General features: G+C 37.1%; 1 protein-coding gene across 2 annotated transcripts in view; it reads left to right on the top strand.

Annotated features, from left to right (window-relative positions):
* The window catches only part of LOC108698386 (teneurin-1), a 405,073-nt gene that overhangs the window by 254,923 nt on the left and 127,854 nt on the right, over nt 1-22,296 (top strand). For both annotated transcript variants that reach the window (XM_041572726.1, XM_041572725.1), the window contains 5 exons: nt 6,545-6,744; nt 11,284-11,494; nt 16,143-16,244; nt 20,852-21,046; nt 21,252-21,452. In XM_041572726.1, coding sequence (XP_041428660.1) covers nt 6,545-6,744; nt 11,284-11,494; nt 16,143-16,244; nt 20,852-21,046; nt 21,252-21,452 — 909 coding nt within the window. The remainder of the gene's footprint in view (nt 1-6,544; nt 6,745-11,283; nt 11,495-16,142; nt 16,245-20,851; nt 21,047-21,251; nt 21,453-22,296) is intronic.

Genomic DNA, 22,296 nt, shown 5'->3' with positions numbered 1-22,296 from the left:
ATCCAATATAAGAGATTGCTGATCCATAGAGCTTACAATCTAATTGACCTTTATTTGCCTTTTTTATCTCTCAGTGGTGATCATTTATAAACACTGGACACATTTGCTCCTGGGCAGTAACCCATGGCAACCAATAAGATGATTGTTTTCAGCGTTCAAACTGCAGCAACCTAAAAAAGCTAATCACTGATAGTGGCTATGGGTTGCTGCCCAGGTGCAAATTTTGCCCAGAGTTTATAAATGAGCCCTAGGGGCACATTTACTAATGGTCGAATATCGAGGGCTAATTAACCCTCGATATTCGACCGTCGAAGTAAAATCCTTAGACTTCGAATAACGAAGTCGAAGGATTTACCGCAAATACTTTGATCGATCAAAGGAAAAATCGTTCGATCGAACGATTAAATCCTTCGGATCGAAGGATTTTAATCCATCGATCGAACGATTTTCCTTCGATCAGAAAATTGTTAGAAAGTCTATAGGTTTTAGTTGGCGAAGTAGGGGGTCGAAGTTTTTTTAAAGAGACAGTACTTCGACTATAGAATGGTCGAATAGTTGAACGATTTTTAATTCGATTCGGAGTCGAAGGTCGAAGTAGCCTATTCGATGGTCGAAAAGCCAAAAAAAACCTTCGAAATTTGAAGTTTTTTTTCTTCTATTCCTTCACTCGAGCTAAGTAAATGTGCCCCCTAGTGTCTTCTAGTTAATTTTGTTAAATCATAATGGGGCATCATAATGATACCAGTATAATTCTATGAGTCTGTCATGAAGGTGCCTATAACTTTTTTCAGAATTACAGGAAAATACGATAATATAGTACGGTAAAAATACGATCGCACTGTTTTTTTCTGGCACAACGTAACATATTATAAATGCCCATGTAAATGTATATCCATGATAATAGTGTCCATTTACTCGGTGATGTTTTTGAAAGTGTTATAAATCTGTGCTAAACACACAAAACAAGCACATAAAACATTGCTGGGTGAATTTTAAGCTGTATGAAATGCAATATTATGCAAAGGCACAAAGCCGTCGTACAAATACATAAATCAATGAGGTCTTACAGAGCTTTTGGAAATGATAAACTCTGCTCATATTCCAGTTTAATACTCAGGGCATTGTTATTCAATCTCTAAAGAATATTCAACTCATTTGACAGCTATTAATCTTTTTTCATTCTGTGGGTATTACAAGCTCATTTTAATGCAGTACAAACTGGACAGAAATATTTGGCGATCGCAGCTTTTATTGCCAAAGATACATGTCACTGATCGACCAATGATTGATCAATAGATAGATAGAGAAACAGAAGGGTAGAAATGACTGATCTATAAATCCACAGATAAATGCATAAACATTTCAACTAAACACTCTTTTCTAATATTCTCCCTTTCTTGCTGTTTTTTCTTTCTCTTTTAAAACCACCCATCCCTTTGAAGATAAAAATACATTCTAGCCAAAGTAAATACCGTTAGTACATTTAGAAAAAGCAATTACTGAATTTTAGATGCGATTTTTAGATTCATATACCAATAACATTAAAATCAACTTGCATTGTGTTCAATTTAAAGCTCAGCATGTTCTAGAAGTAATGTCTTTAAGTCAGTGATGTGGGGCTTATTCACTAACAATGGACACATTTACCCTAGGGCAGTAACCCATGGCAGCCAATCAAAGTTTTACTTTAATGGTTCTTCTTGCTCCTGCCTGAATAAAGCTAAGCATTTAGGGGCAGATTTACTAAGGGTTGAATTTCGAAGTATAAAAAACTTTGAGATTCGACCATCTAATTTTTTCAACAAATTTGTCGATCCTGCGATCGAATAAAAATTGTTCGATCGAACGATTAAATCATTCGAATCGAACGATTCGAACGATTTTTAGCGATCGATCGAAGGATTTTTATTTGTCCAAAAAAAAACTTAAAAAAGTGCTGTGGAAGGTCCCCATAGGCTAACATTGCACTTCGGTAGCTTTAATTTGGCGAAGTATGAAGTCGAAGTTTTTTTTAAAGAGACAGTACTTTGATTATCGAATGGTCGAATAGTCGAACGATTTTTACTTCGAAACGTTCGAATCGAAGTCGAATGGTCGAATATAGCCTATTCGATGGTCGAAGTACCCAAAAATTTACTTGGAAATTAGAACTTTTTTAAATTCGAACCCTCACTCGAGCTTAGTAAATCTGCCCCCTATTGTATATACACTGGCATGAGTGTAAGTAACTCAGATTGATCTGTATACACTGAATGCAGTACAAGTAGTATCATTTTAAATGTGTAAATCTTTAAATTCTGAGATAAAATCCACTAGGCCTGTACTGTCCAGTTTATTATATGTAGTTGCCTGATTAATTCTCATATAGAATGTTTGATGATCAGATTATATAAAAAAATGATAATGTCATACAATGGAGTTTATGAAGCCCATGAAGGCCACCTCTGACCCTTGGGCCTCCAGCTGATCAGCCCTGCACTAAATCATTTAGTACAGTACTGGAAGCATTGTCACTGGGCTCTAGAATAAATAGCACTGGCTGATGCATTTGATTATCATGTACAAGGAGCTATGTCATTGAAACCATTTATATCCTGTACTCGTTCAGTTGTAAAAATTCACTAATCTGATACTGATAATCTGAAGTACTCAATAAAGCAACATAAACCCTGTTAGCTCTGGCCTTCATCTAAACCCTTCTCAGTCCCCAAAACATTCTGGAAACCAACATAGCACCTAAATAACAGAGATATAGACCTGTGTGAGAGAGAATAACATTCTGTGTATGCAGACTCCCCCATGTGCTTGGGTGCAGGGCCGGATTTACATAGAGAGTGCCCCTAGGCCCACTGCCGTTCGTCGCCCCTGTCCTCTCCCCTTTATTCGTGCAAATTTTCATCATCAATGGGGAAATTTAAAAAATCATTGTATCTCCAATGCATCCCCAGTGTTTTTGAACCAATGTGGGTGTGGTTGGGCAGGATGCCGCCCCCCTAAAATCCTGCCACCCTAGGCCCGGGCCTAGGTGGCCTTTCCACAAATCCAGGCCTGCTTGGGTGGATTCTGTTCTCAAGCTAGTCTTGGTCACTAGTAACCAAGGCTTTGAGGCAGAGCCACCTTCTTGGCTCTAAGAGCAGTTCTTTGTTTTTCTGTTCTGTGGCACAATACCTCTGTGCTCTCCCATCACTAACTCCCTTTTTATAAATCTGACTTTTTGTGAGTTCAAAATCAATGGTGCTCATGTCATATAAACTTTTTCTTCCACCTCAAGTGGTCTCCGGTACCTGAAATTCCACGACACGTGGAGAATGGGCAAGGACATAGTAAAAATGTAGGCTAAAATTTGGGAAAATGGACTGAAGTAAAAATCAGAATGAAAAAAAAAGAATTGAGGGTTTGGGTGAAATCTGAACAAGCAGAAGCCAGATAGGGCAAAGGCAGGAACAAAAAATGGGAATTAAAAGGCTGAGAAATGATGCAGAGGCATCAAAGCATGCCCCTGGCACAATAATGCAGAGGGTGTAGAAGAACGTGACCTCCCAGCATGCATAACAAATCCACTCATGCTTTATTTATTCTATCCTTCCTCTTTTTATGTTTCTTTTTCTAAACTTACAAATGCATTTATTTATTAGAAAATGAGCCTTCTAGCTAGCGTCCCCATCTTTTAACCACTCACAATGATATGATAGATTGCTGTTTACTCTCTCTTTATGACTAGCTTCTGTAAAACATGTTGGTTCCCTTTACCTATAATTTAATATTCGTAGAAGACTGATTCTAGAATAAAAATCCGAGCAACTGACGTAGTCGTTTAAAAAAAAAAAAATCAATGTGGAACAAATGTAACTTTTATTAAGCCCTTTATAAGTTCATATAATAATCCCCTTAGATTCAGCAATAAAATGGCAACATTCTCTCGGAGAAACAGTTTTATGAGCTTTTGCTTCTGCTTCATTATAAAGTATATATAAAAAAAAAAAAGTTGCAGAAAGTGCAACCATAATACATTAAAAGTTACAAGACTATTTAGAGCTGGTGCTGCTCTAAAACACAATGTATTGTATTGTATATTGAATTATTTTATCAATATGGTCGGCTTAATGACAGAAAGTCCCCGCAGCCTTTAGAAAGAAACATTTAAAAAACAGATACACATAGTAGGCTTGCAATGCAAATAGATGTCTAACCGCAGCATAAAATATTCATGTTTAATCTGTATATTTAGCGTCTGACATTAATGACACTATGGATTATGGTTCACCCGCTTGCTTGTTCATTGCAGAACTCGGCACGACATTGCTTGATTCCTTAATATTTAATATAGAAGGGATTTAAAACACTTTAGCGCTTATCCACACGCCTCACACAACCTTTTATAGTTTTTCTTGACATTTTAAAAATCACTGCAGATGCATAGTTCCCAGCACTGGGCTATAGATAAGTACATGAAATATGTCACTTGTCCAGATTCACTCCAAAGGTCGACCTTTACATTTTGTTTGTTGTGTCCAAGCAAACTCTTACAGGGCACTGGGGAGTGTGCATTAAACAAAGTACTAAGTAAGAAACTCTATATATACAAACCTCCAGAAAGAGACAAGAAAAGGAACATTTAAAAAAATGTTAAACTGATTGATTGATCACCTTGAAAATAATATTTGTATGGCTTTTGTGCAAGAAAAAAAGGGTGATATCTTTTTCAAAAGCTGCTGCTTGTTGAAGTCAAATATGCGATCATATTTCATGAGACTTTTGACCACAGGGGGACACAGTTTCACTGGAATACTATTTCCCCCCCACTGGTTTAAGCATAGGCAGCTTGCACTCTTGGGGGGGAATGCACAAAAATTACAAGTGCATTATGACAAAAATGTCATTAAAAATGTAGTGTTTTTATTCACAGATAATTTTCCATCATTGTTCCGCCTCTATTGACAATTATCAAAAAAAATCATAGAAAAAGTGGACGTAGATATTTTTGTGTTGCATCTACAACAGTTTTTGAGGATTAGTTGTACTCAACAATTTTACAGATTTTTTTCCAAGAAAATGTCACCATAATGAAAATGTCAGAGGAATTTTGACTATAGAGAGCATTTGTTGGTGCACAAACAGCATTTAAAAATTTGGTGCTATTACTACAAATCCATATAATTATAAGATACCTTCTGTGAATTTGTCATGTTAACAACATTTTTACAATTTGCCAACCAACACTTGGGGGGTTATTTATCAAGGTCCGAATTTATCTCAATATCGGCTGCTATAAACTCCAATCTAACCCGCTCAGGTTTTTAATGCTTATTTATTATTACATTTTCCCGAAAATTTGCTTTGCGGGAAAAGCTAAAATTTTCACAATTTTTTCATGAATTTTCCCCGAAAGCTCCGAAAACATTGTGAAATTGCCCGAAACCCCCGACACAACCAAAAATCAATGGGACTGTTCCCATTGACTTTTATGCAACCTCAACAGGTTTGAGATGCCGTGTTTTTATATTCGGGCTTTTTAGTCCTCGGAGTTTAATAAATTCTGAAAAATTTGTGATTTTTTCAAAAGTTCGACTTTATAAAAAAACCACAAATTCTTCGGATTTCAGGGTATTTCCGGTATTCGGAGCTTAGTAAATAACCCCCTTGTAGAACTTTTGTGAATTCCCCCCAAAATATTTTACAAAAATATCATTCACAGGGAACAAATAGACAGGAAAATGAAGTGTAAAATCCAGGAAATGCATTCAGTTTAATGCAATAAAATAGGAGAAACTGCAAAAAAATAAGCCTAAAATCTGATGCACCTGTTGCATCAAAATTGAAGTGGACTGCAATAAAATGTGTAGTCTGGGAATATGTAAAATGTAGAAAGTAAAAATTCCTTCACTTTCACTTTTTAATACTTTTTTTCTGTGGGAAAAACAATCAATGAATTTTTTTTTAAATAAAGCTTTAGAAATGAAAAACATTCTGTAAAAAAAATCACTATGTGACACTTTTGTAAATGGGAAAAAAAAAACAATTCTATTTGAACTGCAACTCAAAATAAATTCTACTTTTATTAGATGTGCTTTTCAGAGCGAATTACCAGGTCATGACAAAAAAATCAGGGACACTTCTAATAACTGTAAGTTGCTGGGCTGCATTGATTGTAAAATAATTGCTTTAAGTGCAGTCAATACATACCTTCTAGCAGAGCTTTCCTTTGATTTTCACCCAATCAAAAGTACTTGAATATGTTTCAGTTCCTGTTTACCCCCCATTCCTGCTTTAAAAAGGGAAAGGCAGAGGCCACATATTCAATTTCACAAAATGTGAAATGCAACACTGCTTAGCACTTAGATGCCTTTATCAATATTTCTTTGTTTCACATCTTTATACATAGCCCTATCTTCAATGCTATCTTCTTTAATTAACAGAAAAGTATGAGGGCACTTCAGATACCTAGCCTATTTTTTAATGTTATGGTGCAAACAGTTCACCTAAAAGTTCTTTAACTTGCATCATACAATGTCAAACCAAGAATAACATTACTTATTTTTTTCAGTTTATCAACGAGGAAGAGCAATAGACTCAGGAGAAATCGATATTGGAAAGCAAATCATACAGACCATTCCACCAGGCTTGTTCTGGCGCTTTCAGATTATGATCCACCACCCATTGTATTTAAAATTTAATGTTTCACTGGCAAAGGACTCTCTCCTGGGTATATATGGAAGAAGAAATATACCACCAACACATACACAGGTAGTTTATATGGATTGCTACAGATTTCTGCTATTGTTTAAAGCATATGCATCTAATGTTAAGAATTTGAAGAAGGTTCTTAGGATAAGAGAATTATTCACATCTAGAAAATAAATATGTGTGCTAATACTTTTATTCTGGCACTTACAGGCTGAATGCAATAAAATCTAAAATCAAGAGAGTATGGAGTTACAATGATGATACTTTGAGCTGGGCCTACCTCAGTAGTCTCCTGCATGGAACACATTCCAAAAATGGAGAGGGATGTGTTTAAAAGGGTCATCACAAGATAATGCTAAGGGCAGAATCTTTTTTCATCTTTTTTTCCATCTCATAAGCTTGAGTCACTGTGATTTGTCTGGATAAGTTAAGTCAATTCAATTCTTGTATCCAGCTGTTGTCCTCTATGCATGTGTCCTCTGGATCTGCCATGAAGGCTCCAGTGGCAAGTGCTTGTCCTCCAGCCTGTACAGTGTGCCCTCCCAGTCAATGAGCCATGTCCAGTGCCAATGGTGTATGTGGCCCAAAGGCCCTTTGTATTTTTGCAGATGGATAAAGAAAGTGGCAGTTAGCCGTCATTGTTAGGGATACTAGATATGGTTTGAGCTTGGCAGTCTCCTCTTCGAATGAATCCTTTGAATAATACTTTTTTTCTTTAAATGAGGAGATTTGGCATGCAGAGTTATCTGTCCCAGTTATCTGTTTAGTCACAATGACAAGGGGACTCCTCAATTGACCCTTCATTGTAGCCATCCCACTGAACCCCATTGTTACATATCTTAAAGTGGACCTGTCACCCAGACACAAAAATCTGTATAATAAAAGTCCTTTTCAAATTAAACATGAAATCCAATTTCTATTTTTTATTAAAGCACTCATAGCTCATTTAAAAATCTCAGCTGTCAATCAAATATTGTCGCCAGTAATTGTCTGTCTGCGGGGCAGACAATTACTTTCACTTTCAATTCAGCGCTTCTTAGATGTCACTGCTCTCTTTATATTCCCCCCATTCTTTTTACCATTTAATAGTGTAGCCAGGGCATGGGGATGGACATCGGGTCCCCCATTCTGGTGCACAAACAAGATTCTGAGATGATGCAAGGCTTGTCTTAATAACAGTGTCCACAAAATGGCTGCTGCCTGTTTGCTATAATATTGAAATCCCAGAGTGAAGGAAGCAAGATTCAAATAATTGATATAGTGTAATAAAACACCACGGGTAAAATGGTCACAGAATTTATTCACATTTTAACAAATAGGACCTTGCCAGTCTCACGCCAAGGCATTATTCAAAGCCAGAATTCCATAAAGGATTAATTGCTACTTTGCTCTGCCTTTCCTCACCGAAGACTTGAGATCAGCACTATGTCATTATATTAACCACTGAGTATTAGGCTGCCTCTACCTACACAGAGCAGGGCCCCTAACCTGCTACTAGCAGAAACGGAACTAGAGGGGGTGGGCCCTGACGCAGGACGTGCAGCCGGGCCCCCCGCCCCCCTCCGTACACCCGGAACTGGCGGGGAATATGCGGCGTGCGGACTGCCGGGGGGCCCTGAGGGGGTGCGGGCCCTGGGCCGCTCCGCCCCTGGCTACTAGCAGAAGTTGCATTTCCCACCATGAGAGAAGTTCAGCAGCCCTGTTGCCACTCCTGAATCTGCAGTTTGTTGATGATTCTGGTCCTATAGAATAGGCATTATTTAAAAGGTGCAGTTAACCTGAATATATTTCACTATGCCTCACAGAGATTCTAGGCCCTAGCAGCCAATATGACTGTTTCATTATGCTGTGCATAGATATATAGAATGACAGAATGCTTTTTAAATTTAAACCAAACTGAGTATGTTTTACCATGCTTGAGAGAGATGTTAAGCATAGTGCTGCTAGTCCTGCTAGTATGCGTGCTTAAGCTGCCAAACTGAATGTTTCACTATGTTCTGCAATGATTATAGTCGATGAAAGGCATTCTTATTAAGCTACAGGCAAACCAAAACTTCCATTCTATTCAAGAAGTTTCTGAAACCTAGTAGTAGCACTAGTAATCGACTATAATGCCATCTTACTAAACAATCCCAGTTTACATCTCACTGTTTTCGCTGTTACTTGTTCTTCCCAAGAAAGGGCTGTGAATCTGACATTATATTCTATATACATATGATTGGGAGGTCGGCCGTTTTGCTGGCAGGGGAAGTAGAAGGAAAACTGGAGACATTCTCTGGGGTATAGCAGCCTCTGGGAATTATAGTAAGCTTGCTTTTGAAGCTAAAGCAAAAACCTAAGGTGCTTTTGTTGTATTTTCTGAGCGAATAGCTCTGCAGTTGATTCTTGCTTGAAACAATCATTTTTTGGCAGTAGGTTTTGCGTAGGTTTTGAGTTTGGCGCTTATTGTACAACTGTAATCCTTTGGGGAATATACACATGTCCATTTTACAATATTTAATGTATTAGTAATTATTAGTATTTCTTAATCATCTTAGTCATTTCTTAGTAATTATTATTTATGCTTGGGTAGAGCATCAGAACTTTAGCTCTTAACTGGGGCTAAATGAATTCATCTTGAGGAGTAGGGAACTCTGGACTCATTCTAAGTTGAGCCATATATATTGAGCCATATACTTAGGTTCAGCTATTTAAGCAGCTACATATAGACATACTGTACTTGAGTAGGGCTAATTGCCATTCTAATCTACTTTCCTACACAAGTATATAAGTACTTATGAAGGTCTTGTTTATATTCCTTTGCAGCTATACCTATAAATGTATTGCACATGAACATATATAGCTTCTGGATTGGTGGCTTGGAGATACTAGAGATGACAAATGCTTAGAGTCTCCATTCTTTAGGTGGAAATATTTCTGGATGCAGGGCTTGTTGATTAGGGTATGTCAAATAGGCATTTATCCTTGTTCTGAGTATTTAGAATTTCTGTGCAAGCATTGGCAGAATTCCATTTTAAAGGAGACGGTGCTCCTCAGAACTAAGACAGCCCAGGGTACTTGCGAGCAAGTGATCCTCTTCTGCCCTTCTTTCTTTGCGCATACACATTTATGTTAAAAGCTTTAACAAAAAAGGCCAGCTTTTTTGCTCTACTAGGCATGTATCAGTCCCCAGACTGGTGCAGTTTTATCCTAACAGGAGCCCTGTCCTGGGGTATCAGGTAAATCATTATAATCCTTGGGGGGGGATGAAAACTTCAAAGTCAAAAGATTTCCGTCGGTTCCCTCATTATAATAGCTATTTAACATAAGGTCATGTCCTCATAATTTACTTTGTGTGCTTTATTTACCTTTTAAATAAACACAACATTTTTTCTTAAATAAATAGTACAGCATATCTTACTTAGAAAATAGAAGAATTAGAGAGAGAGAGGATATGGGTGCCACCATATTGCTTACCTTAACATTATACATAGCCAACAATCTCTAGATATTGCTGCTGAAATTATTAGCTTTTTTTTATAAATATTTTGTTCATGAGTTTGAGACCTACTACTCATGTATATGAAGAGCTTACAGTATGGTAAGCCTCCATATCAACATAAAATATGAATTACTATAATTTGGAAAAACATAAAAACAATCCATATACTGAACATGTACAAGTTTATATTTTTATTTCATTGTATTTACTTATCTCCTGCTTCATGGCAGACATGTTTTATGTGAAACATATACAGCCACCAATTCAGTCTTAATAATTTCAACAAACTTTGTATAACACATATTCTTGATGAAAAATGTTGAAACCTGAATGCAAGAAAGTACTATATAGTATTGATAACACATATTATGTTCTAGAAATGTATTTAAAGCTAAAAAGTTAGCACCAGGTATAGTAAACCATAACAGCCAATCAAATATTTAATTTGAAACCGAGGAGACCAATGAATGCTAATTAATTCATATTAGACTGGGATGATTGTTAGAACACTTCCCCCAAAGTATATAGTATGTTTAAATAAGTAACGTGCATTTAGCTGGCACTGTTTTAAAGAAGTACTTATTTTCCCTTTACATACTGCATTGCTCTGTAAGACCAAAGTATACTTTTTCTAATATGTGCTAAATGCTTCTTATATACTGTGGAATGAAGAGCGCACTAATCATTGTTATTTCTTCAAGACTATTTGAGAGTATATTAATAATACAGCTGCCAGTACATTTCAGAGAGATCATTCTCTAAATCAAATGACTTATATCCAAACAATGTTGTCTGGGAAGTTAACTCACTGATACCATTCAATAACACCAATGTTTTATTTTATTGTAACGCCCATGGGAGATATTAAAAGGAAAATCTCAGAACCTGTATGAAATTGATATTTGCCGTTCAATTGAATGATTGTGCTTCTGTGTGCCATTTTCATTTCTGTGTATTTCAGATTCCCCCTCGTATAAGCTTTAGAAATATTATATATATTTTTTGTGCGCGTGTGTATGTATGCTGCGCGGCTTGACCGATTTCAAGCTTAGAAAATTACTGCTGCTAATTGAATAGTGAAGTTGCTGAAATATGGATTTTCTGTGATGTTCCCTCAGTTTGATTTTGTAAAGCTGATGGATGGAAAGCACTTGATTAAGCAAGAGCCAAAAAATACAGAAAACCCCCAGCATGCACCTCGGAGCCTAATCTTGGCGTCCTTACAAGAGACAGGCTTCATTGAATACATGGATCAAGGTGCCTGGCATTTAGCCTTTTACAATGATGGAAAAAAGATGGAGCAAGTACTTGTATTAACAACAGCAATCGGTAAGATTCTTGTGTCCCTTAACTGACCTAAAATGAATCCATATACAAGGATGTCACACTCCAGTGTTCTATTTTATTTTATTATTTTTTTTAACCTTACTACTCCGCATTATATCAAACATTGTCCTTTTGTACTGTTCTTTTTGTGAAAGGTATCTATTATAACTACACAGGCTGCATCCTATTATAGGGTATCTATCACCCTAGCTCACTGAAGTAGGCGCCTTAACAAGATTTAAGATGTAAGAATATTCTCTAATAATAATCCTGTTTAACAGTCTTACTTTGGTCTGTTTTTTTCATTTTATTTTGTGCAGATATTGCATAATAATTAAACAAACATAAGGAGGGAAAACACATTTTTTTTGGTGTTAGATGTTTAATGCTTCCAGATGAAGGAACAAAGAATACAGAGCCAGATTTACACACATCCAATGCAATTTCTTATTGAAGGATTCTCTTTGTTTCATTGGGTCACTGACCCCGGACGTCTTAAGAAAAGTTTTGTTGAAGAACTTTGCTTTAAGAATACAACCCTGGCTTTGCACAGTTTGATTAAAGTGTGGCTGAGCAACAGTTTTTTTTATCCCCTTTGAAATAAGATTATACACAAATACAGGTATGGTACTTGTTATCCAAAATGTACAGAAAAACATGTGTTGTGTGTTCCCTGTAGGCAACAGATAGATAAAAACAGCCACAGACAAAATAAAAGAAACAGCAGTAATCAAATTGGAATTACAAAGGCAGCAATGTGAGTCACATATGGCTGACTTCCAATAAGCAGTATGTGTTAGGCATTGAAGGCAGCTAATAGTCACATGGAGGCAAATCAGTCTGCACCTGCTTTTCTGGCAAAGTACATCAGTCATAAAAACTGCAAATTCATGAATTGCGTCAATGAAAATAGTCTTGAATAAAATGACAACATATGGTGAACATGGGCTTATTGCACTGTGAATACAAGAGAATCTGTGGTTGCAAGTCGAAAGCAAGTCAAAAAGAATAGAAAGACACGTTAGGATAGTTGCTAAAAATATGGCTTTAAAGTCACCAAAAAAATGGAATCAACTCCTCTGTGACCGAATCTTAACAAAACTGTATATTGTGAGCTTTACAATGCTAGAATTTATGATAGGGCTGGCGTTTAGAAACTGCTTGTATGCAAGGCAAATGCACAAGGAAACTTGACCTTGTGTTTAGAGCACAGAATTGGTCCACAGGGTAAAGGAAAAAAGTTATATGCTTTGACAGGTCGTCTTTCACCTCTTTTCTTCTTACATCAGACTTGTTAAGATTTGGAGAAAACCAAAGGATGCGTTCAGCCTAGAATTCTGTTGGCTGGTTGTGGATCCTTATAGGCAAAGGTAGCCATCTCAGTGGAGTCATTTGACTCGATAATCATTCTTCATGGTAACATGAACCAGGTGCACACTTTGTTATGTCTTCATACACAATGTCAAACAAATAGAAGAGTGCTCAGTTATTTATACCTCCTGTATCTATCAAAAAACGCAGTTTGCACTTGATATTAAAAATATTGCTAGGTGTTTTGTCAAATGGATAGATAGATAGATAGATAGATGGTAGATAGACGGACGGATAAATAATGGGTGGGTGAATAGAAGGATAGATAATGGGTGGGTGGATGGATGGATAGTACAACCTAAAGCTTTTGTTAGCTTGGTTAGCTTTTATAGGTTAGTGGCTGGGTGCAAATATTGAACATACTACATAAGAAGATGATACAAATAAACTAGTGCAAATCCCCCAAGAGTAGTGATGGGCGAATTTATTCGCCAGACGCGAATTTGCATCGAATTTCTGCATTTTGCCACTGCCGAATAAATTCGCAACATTGCCGCAAAAATTCGCCGGCGAAGTCCAAATGTTTTGGACGCCGGCGACAATTCCAATGCCAGCGACGATTCTAGGTGCCCATTGACTTTAATGGGCTTCAGAATTGTCGCCAGCGTCAGAATTGTATATACACGTATATATATATGTATATATATATATACATAATTAATAGTGATGGGAGAATTTGTCCCCTTTCGCTTCACCACGAGTTTCGGAAATTTCCTGCAAAATTTGCGAAACGGGGCGAAAAATTTTCGAAACGTCTTAATTGTCCCTGGTAACAATTCCGGAAATTTGCGAATTTATTTGCCGGCGGCGAAATGTGGAAATTCACCACGAATTTTCGTCTGCTGAATAAATTCACCCATCACTAATAATAGACCTTGAACTTTGCAGTATTCCATGAACTCCAAGCATAGTTATTGCCAAACAGTGTTGGCCATAGTTCAAACTAGGGGTCAATAAGAAAAAATAGTTTCTCCCACAACCCATATGCTGATAAAATAAATAAACTGATATTTATTTTCTCACTAGTAATTGGCCCTGAAACGTATCTAGAGAGTCCCAAAAGGAAATGCAGAACTATCTAGTGGGCAGACTATAAAATATGTATGCATGTGAAATAACCTGCCTAGCTGCAAGTTTATTTTTCATTGTGTCTCTACACCATGGAAGAATTGACCCTAAAGGGGTAATGAAATGCCTCAGCTACCATATGCGGCATTCTAAATGACCTTGGTTATTATAATAATAGTTTTTTACAGGAACCATAGATTGATTGGAACTGCCTTCTCCCATCATAATATTGTAATTCTTCTAATACAGTTGGTCATTTCCAAAACCAATGACATTCCTTGGGATAAAAATTTTCCAGGCACAGCAAGTCAAAAGCAAGCTCTCTCCTTAGGAAATTAGCAATTATTGTCAGCAGTTGAGAAATTGTCCAAATTACGGGGTTTTTTGCTTGTAAGTCCGGAATAGATATCTGAACTGAGGCAGAGAAATTGAAACTGGATGAAATATCTCTGTAGATTTATAGCACGTCGCTTAACTGAAAAGAGAGCATTGCCTGGGTGCCGAGGTCTCTGAGCTTGTAGGCATCACAGTCAACGGTCAGCTTTGATCTATTCTCTTCCCCATGATCCAAAACAAAATATATACTACATGTTAACACATATAACATCAAACCATTTTTTTTGCATACTTTTCTTAATATTTTGTGGACTACAAGTTTCAATATACTCCAACATATTATCACCTGTGAAAGCATGCTTAGAGCTTTGGTACAGCAATGTCAGTGTTTGAATTCTTTTGCACAACAAAATGTTTTTACAGCTCTCCATGGGTCAATGACACAATGAAGGCAAAAGCATGCCCCAGATGATCTGTATAAATATATATTTATTAAATCTTTGTTCCTGTAAAGTGAGCAGGAAGCAATAAACACAGAAGGCGTCATTTACCCCTTCAGTGCAGCATTCCATGTAGAGAGCAACAGCTTCCAGAGGCACAAGTCTTGTTAAATTACTGTAGCACTAAAAGGGACACTGTTGTGTCTCTTTGTGCTCCTGTGCACCCTTGGAATTGTACATGTGTGGTAGATTGTCTAGTTCTTGATAAACAGCAGTATGTCCTTCCTTCTCATGTTTGATGAGTAGTGATGGGCGAATTTGCGCGATTTGCCACCAGCGAATAAATGCGCAAAATGCCCGCGAAAATTCGCTGCAAAAATTCGCCAGGCACCGGCTGCAAAAACGGGCGCCAGCGTCAAAAACGAGCGCCATTTTGCGAATTTTTGACCGTTTCGCGAATTTCGCGTGAAATTCCCGAATTTTTCGGTGAAGCGAAACAGCGCAAATTCGCCCATCACTATTGATGAGTAATATAGTGCAGCCACAATTTGCACACTATTCTCACTGGTTAATAGTCTTCTACAATTATGGGACCTGTTGTCCAGAATGCTTTCGACCTGGGGTTTTCCTGAAAAGAGGTCAATCCATAATTTGGATCTCTCAGTCCTAAATCCTAATTAAAAAAAATAATGTAAAAATTAATTAAACCCAATTGAATTTTTAACTTCTATTAAGGATTTATTACATTTTACTTGGGATCAAGTACAATGTACTGTTTTATTATAACAGAGTAAAGGGAAATTATTATAAAAAGTGTGAATTATTTCATTAAAATGGATAATGGATCCCATACCTTCATACTAATTAAGGGTGCTAGAGGTGCAGAAGATTGATATCCCCTAAAATATACATAGATATCTTACCTACTGTGGAACATTATGCAGAAAAATGAAATATTGAGTTTAGCAAATGTAGCAGTTCTCAGTATTTGAACACCCCTATGAAAAACAATCCTGCATTGCAATATGTCGAGCACCGCAAAATCCCGCCATACTATATATTAACATTGTATTGTTACATTTTTGAAGAACGACATAGCATTCAGCAGAGTTAGATAAAAGCGAATAAAAAAGTGATGCTTACGCAAAATGCATTTGTTGAATTTAACAAAAGTTCTTAAATGCTTTTCAAGTCTCAATACTAAGTAAAATGACATTGATTTGATGACAGTTTGATATACAGTATGTCGGCAAAGCGGCTATGTTCCGCACTTATTCCGTTTCTCTGGACAGACAAATAAAAAAGCTCACAGGATTATTTTCTACAGTAAAGGGAAATTTGCTGCAATTTGCCTGCAATTGAATCACTCTGTGCATTAGGTTTACATCTGAATTCAATCTTTTAACTCTACTGTATGCTACTTTGTTCCCTCGCAGAAATGATGGATGATTGTTCTACCAACTGCAATGGAAATGGAGAGTGCATCTCTGGCCATTGTCACTGCTTCCCAGGATTCCTTGGGCCCGACTGTGCTAGAGGTATGGGTCACTACTCCCACATTTCTTGAATATTTCCATTTACTGGCAATATGGATTCAGTTCAATGGCAGGACTTCTTTCTTTCAAATTGCTACAAATAATACAAAATAACAGTGGTTTTGTTTAAATTGTTTTACATATTACATATGATTTGTATTTATTTTTCAGCAGGGCTGCTAAGAATACACATTTCCTTCCTCAGAACAAGCTTTAAACACGGTTGGCTATTTTCTGTTCATAGAAAAGGAGTAATCTAAAAAATGGAACCTTTTGTATTTGCATTTAATTACCAAGGGGGTCCGTGTGCAATTTGGCAGCTTGCTACCAAATAAATGCTTCAGTTAAATTGCTGGAAAAAAATCACAGAGGGCCGTATTCATCAGGTTTCACCACAGTGTTCTACTAATACTTCAAAATTTGTTTCATTCTTTGCATTATGCCCATAAAAGGAAAACACCACTCTTGCATGTAAGGTGGTACAAAGAACAAAGGTCTTCTATCCATTCAAAAGCCATCTTAAATCCGGCTATTTCAGTCTTAACATCTGATTTGTTAACTGTTTTCTCATTAATTAACCTTATTGTGCGTTTCTTTTTTTGTTTTACCCATAATAAGGTAATATGATTGTACACAATATCTAAGGTTTCTAGACTACTGCCTGCCCAACATCTTAATCCAAAACCAAGGGATTTAATATTAAGTTAGTTTTCCAGTTGCTGCTATAAACTCTCTACTTTGCTGGGACACTTTTCCACTTTATAGGAACATTGTTGTTTCGTTCAATTCAGCTTCAAGATCATTTATACGGTTGGGCACTGATATTTAGTGATTAAGCCTAGCTTGCACTTGGCATTCCAATAGATGACACAGGAGTTCTGTTGGGCATTGGTCAAAGCTTTATGCAAGCCAGTCACATTTGTATACCCTCCTCCAGTGGCATAACTATAGAAAAATATAAAAGCATGAGGGAACGGGGAATAAGGGGGCCCATGGACCGCGGTGTCTGCTTCCCCATTAATTGAGAAAATTGACCCTCCCAAGCAGCTGTCTTACCTACTCCAAAACTTGGGGAGTGGGGTACGTGATCAAGTGGGTTGGTGAAGGAAGGGCCAAGCCATATTATAGCATTTAAGGAGAAAATAAACCCTACCACAGGCAGAGATAAACCCTGAGGAGCATAAAAAGTGGAAGCTAGAGCCAGATCAGCTTTCACCGTTCGCACGGTGTAAAGTAACATACAGCTTGATAAATTTGATGCTTATTTTTTACACAGCTTTTTATGCCATTTTTTTGGCAAATTTCATTTTACACATCATAATTAATACATGTTATCATTGACCAGCAGTCAGGAAATGGCTGAAGTTGGAGGCCATCTGCTCCATTTTGCAGATCTGCAATGTCAGTATGGCAAAACTAGGGACTCTTTTGTGTGGGCACCAATGTGGTTTGTGTGGAGGCTAGCAATTACTGCAGCCCAAATAAATAAAATAAATATTTTATAATCAACTTTATAAACATACCACCACTATCATCCTCCACTATGCTTTACCCCAGTCTAGCACATTCAGGCAGGTTGCAGTTCCAGATCCAACTTTTCAGAGTCCCACTAATAGTGTTGTCAGGCTTGAATTTGGTAAAATCATTCCTGCTTCTGATAAATAGTTCTTGTGCTTACATTGCTTCCAGTGAGAGTATAAAACTCTGCTGTGAATGCTAAAACTGAGAAGATGCGATTTTAGGAGGCAAGAATGTCCTGACTATGGGGGGGAATAGCTTGAAATCTGGTTGGAATAGCTCAGTGGTTAGACTCTGGTTGGAGTGGCTCAGTGGTTGGAATCTTGTTGGGATGGCTTAGTGGTTGGAATCTGGATGAAATGGCTCAGTTGTTGGAATCTGATTGGTATGTCTACAATTTAGGTAAATTCTTAATTTTCCATGTAAACATGGGGAAAGTTACCATAATAGACTTGCCACTGTAGCTATAAAGCAGAAAGTACTTTTTGTCAACTTAATAGCGATAAATGTTATCCATCTAGTTCAATATATGTTGATTTATTTGCTAACATTAAAAAGTAAAAGAAATGAACATTAGGCTGGTATTCACTGAATTACTGCCTTTATAAGGTCATGAAATTATTGCCGGTACAGTAAAAGAAAAAATCAATTTCACTAATGGTACGGAGAATGCTCATTGAAGATACATCTTGCTAATTACTCTAATTGCTGGAATGTCATCTTTGGTTAAAAATATCTTTTTCCTGGCATTCAGCAGGTTAATCATGTTGCAGTTACAGTACAGTAAATAATAACGTTTGAGCAGATAAAGAACAGCAAAACTTTATTGCAGGCAGTCTGGATATTGTTAAAACAGTCTTCAGATGAGATTATAGTCATATCTGGAAGTTCAGCTGTACAAATAATACAGGTCCCATTTTGAATAGGCAGCAAAAGAAATATACAGGTATACTGTACATATATATATATATATATATATATATATATATATATATATATATATATATATATATATATATATATATATATATATATATATATATAGTGAATAAAGTACCTCCTCTTATTATTATAATAAATAAAATATGAGGATATTATAAGTTACCAAGGAGTTTCATGACGATATAAAAACAAGAGGCCGAAGGCCAAGTGTTTTTATACAGGTCATGGAACTCCGAGGTAACTTCTAATATCCTCATATTTTATTTATTATAATACACACGTTTCAGTGAGTCATGTGACAGAAATGACATCAGAACTCACCGTTTATAACTGATGACATCAGAACTCACCGTTTATAAGGATATAATTTACAAGATATTCATGGCTTTTGTGTATTATATATATATATATACATATATATATATAACTTTATCAGTCATAATCACTGAGCCATTCCTATCAGATTTCACCCACCAAACCATTCTGACCAAATCCCATCCACTGAGCCATCCCAACCAGATTCCAAACAATGAGCCATTCCAACCACTGAGCCATTCCCATCATAGAGCTATTCCAACCAGATTCCCACCACTGAGCCATTTCATCATCCATATTCCACCCACTAAGACATCCCAACCAGATTCCCACCACTGAGCCATTCCACCCATATTCCACCCACTAAGTCAGACATCCCAACCAGATTCCCACCACTGAGCCATTCCAAACAGATTCCAGCCACTGATCCATCCCAATCATATTCCAACCACTGAGCCATTTGTTTGTGAAGATTCTCATTCATCCAGGTCATGGTATTTCTGTAGAAATAATTTAAATCAACTGGACTTGCTGTGTTTTTTCATTTTTTTTCCTTGAAGACGTTTCATCAGTCATCCAGCAGGCTTTCTCAATTCAGAATAATTTGTAAATAAAATCTTTCTTTGGCAATATATCGTCTGGAATGTTGCTCCTATCAGCATAATCTGTTTATCATAATATGCAAGATGTCAAGGTTCAAAAGGTGTTAAAGAAGCCATTGATGTAAAAACTGAAAAACCAAGTTTGAATAGAGGCGGGGGAAGGGGTGTGAATCTTTTGTCCGCCACATGCAATGCTATTTTGGCACCTCTCCCTGGAACGTTTAATATCTCCTCAAAGCTCCAATCTTGCTAATACAATCAGGACCTAAATTATTGACATCCTTGCAGATTATGATAAACAGATTATGCTGATTGGAGCAACAATCCAGAGGGTATATTGGCGAAGAAAGATCCTATTCTGAATTGAGAAAGCCAGTTGGATGACTGATAAAATGTCTTCAAGGAAAAAACACAGCAAGTCCAGCTGATTTGAATTTCTACAGATACACTGAGCCATTCCAACTAGATTTCAACCACTGAGACATTCCAGCTAGATTCCAACCACTGAACCATTCCAGCCAAATTCCAACCACTACTGTAAGTCATTCAAACCAGACTGCTGAAAAATTCCAACCAGGTTCCAACAATTGGGCCAATCAGACAGATTGCCACTAGTGAGCCATTTCAATCAGATTCCAACCACTAAACTAGTCATGCAAATTGCAACCACTGAGCTATTCTTTCCACAACTGGACCCCACTGAAGCCACTACCCTCAGATCTCAATCACTGAGCCATTCTTTCCAGTACTGAGCTAACAAGCCATCTCTCCCAGATTACTTTCACTGATTATTATTATGCATACTAGATTATATTCTGAAAGCCTTTTTTCCAAATTCAAAACACCAAAATTCAAAATATTATTTATTGGCCACTGCTCTCATTTTCCAAATTCTGAGGCATTCATCCTACATCTATAAAGTTATAATATATACAGTAAATTGAGCCATACCTCCCAGATTCAGCCTTTACTTTTTATCTAGACAGGTCTTAGTACAGAGAGTAACATTTTATTTTAAATAACATGCAGTGCAGAAAGCATACTAAAACAGAAGAAATGTACTAGAACATAAATAATTAAGGAGACTATGATAATATTATTATGGGAAAAATTGAACCACAGGAAAGAGTCTATGATGCAAGTGTTGAATGCAGAACGAGCGAGGCATATCGGTACAGGATGAAAAATGTTGGAACTTCAACTTCTTTTTTTATTTCTTAATTTACTTTTTAGATTCCTGCCCTGTACTCTGTAGTGGCAATGGAGAATATGAAAAGGGACACTGTGTTTGTCGTAATGGGTGGAAAGGTGCAGAATGTGATGTTCCTGAGGAGCAGTGTATTGACCCAACTTGTTTTGGACATGGAACTTGCATAATGGGAGTGTGCATTTGTGTTCCAGGATACAAAGGGGAGATTTGTGAAGAAGGTTTGTAATTTTGTCATTTTATTGTATTGTAGTGTGTGTGTGTTTAGGGGGGGTTGTACAGGCATAGTTCTCCAATATAGTGTAGCCAAAAAGTTCTGTAATAGGTCTTCAGCATAATGTAGCCAATAATGAATGTAATACTTTTCTTATACAGCCTTGCATGTTTACTTGAAGTTGTAAATTTTATGTTGATATTTTCTTGCAGAGGATTGTATTGATCCCATGTGTTCTGGCCATGGAGTGTGTGTGCAAGGAGAGTGCCACTGTTCTGCTGGCTGGGGAGGAGTGAACTGTGAGACCGTTTTAGCTTTATGTCAGGAACAGTGCTCTAGCCATGGAACATTTCTCTTGGAAAGTGGTACCTGCAGCTGTGAGCCTCGTTGGACAGGACCGGATTGTTCTACAGGTATGTTTTCACACAGATTAGAATTTCATTGTTGTACATTGTTCCTTTTATAGCCAAGCTTAACGTCCAATGGATACCGTACAGGGCTCGTCTAAGCCTTGCATTACCTGGTGCTCCACAGCTTGATCTGAACAGCGTACAAGCTAGGGGATTTCCTAGGGACACACATGTTCACCTTCTTCCTGCCTCTGCCAAATGCAGACCGAGTCTTTGTGCCTGTTTTCTGTAATATGCACTTTGCCTCATTTTTTTATCAAGGAGGCTTGCAGCATGCTGTACATACTGGAACAAAAAAAGACCTGCCACTCCCAATCCCAAGAATCCATTAAACACCATCATATCAACATGCACTTCTGTGTAGTCCTACATGTTTGTTGGCAAATACTAACCTAGCCTTTGCCATACATCTTGATAAGGTATGGTTGTGCTTGATCATTGGAAAACCATGGAACCACATCCTTATCTCAGATGAAGTGGGCATATCATCCTATATGACTTGGTGGAGATAAGGATGTAGTGTAATCAGTTGTGTAACTAGTAGATACTAAGATACCAGTTAAAACTGGGGAAGTGTATACTGAAATGCCACATCAATCAGGACCCCAAATGGGTGCAGAGCTTCATATTTCTGAGAAAAAAATCAAATATTTGTTTAACATTCCCTAAAGGTGCTATAGTCCTGCTGTGCTCAAATCTACTTTATTAATCATTGCTCTGCAATTGCAGTCTACAGATTTGTAAAATTATTTTACATTGTGCCTGAAGGTGGCCTTTTTGATAACAGTATGCATCATTATATAAAAAAAGAATACATTATTTCCATATGTACTGCACAATTTTCAGC

The sequence above is a fragment of the Xenopus laevis genome, chromosome 8L, assembly GCF_017654675.1.
Source record: "Xenopus laevis strain J_2021 chromosome 8L, Xenopus_laevis_v10.1, whole genome shotgun sequence".
Classification (NCBI taxonomy): Eukaryota; Metazoa; Chordata; class Amphibia; order Anura; family Pipidae; genus Xenopus; species Xenopus laevis.
The sequence above is the reverse complement of the archived record's forward strand: the minus strand, read 5'-3'. Positions and strand labels throughout refer to the sequence as shown.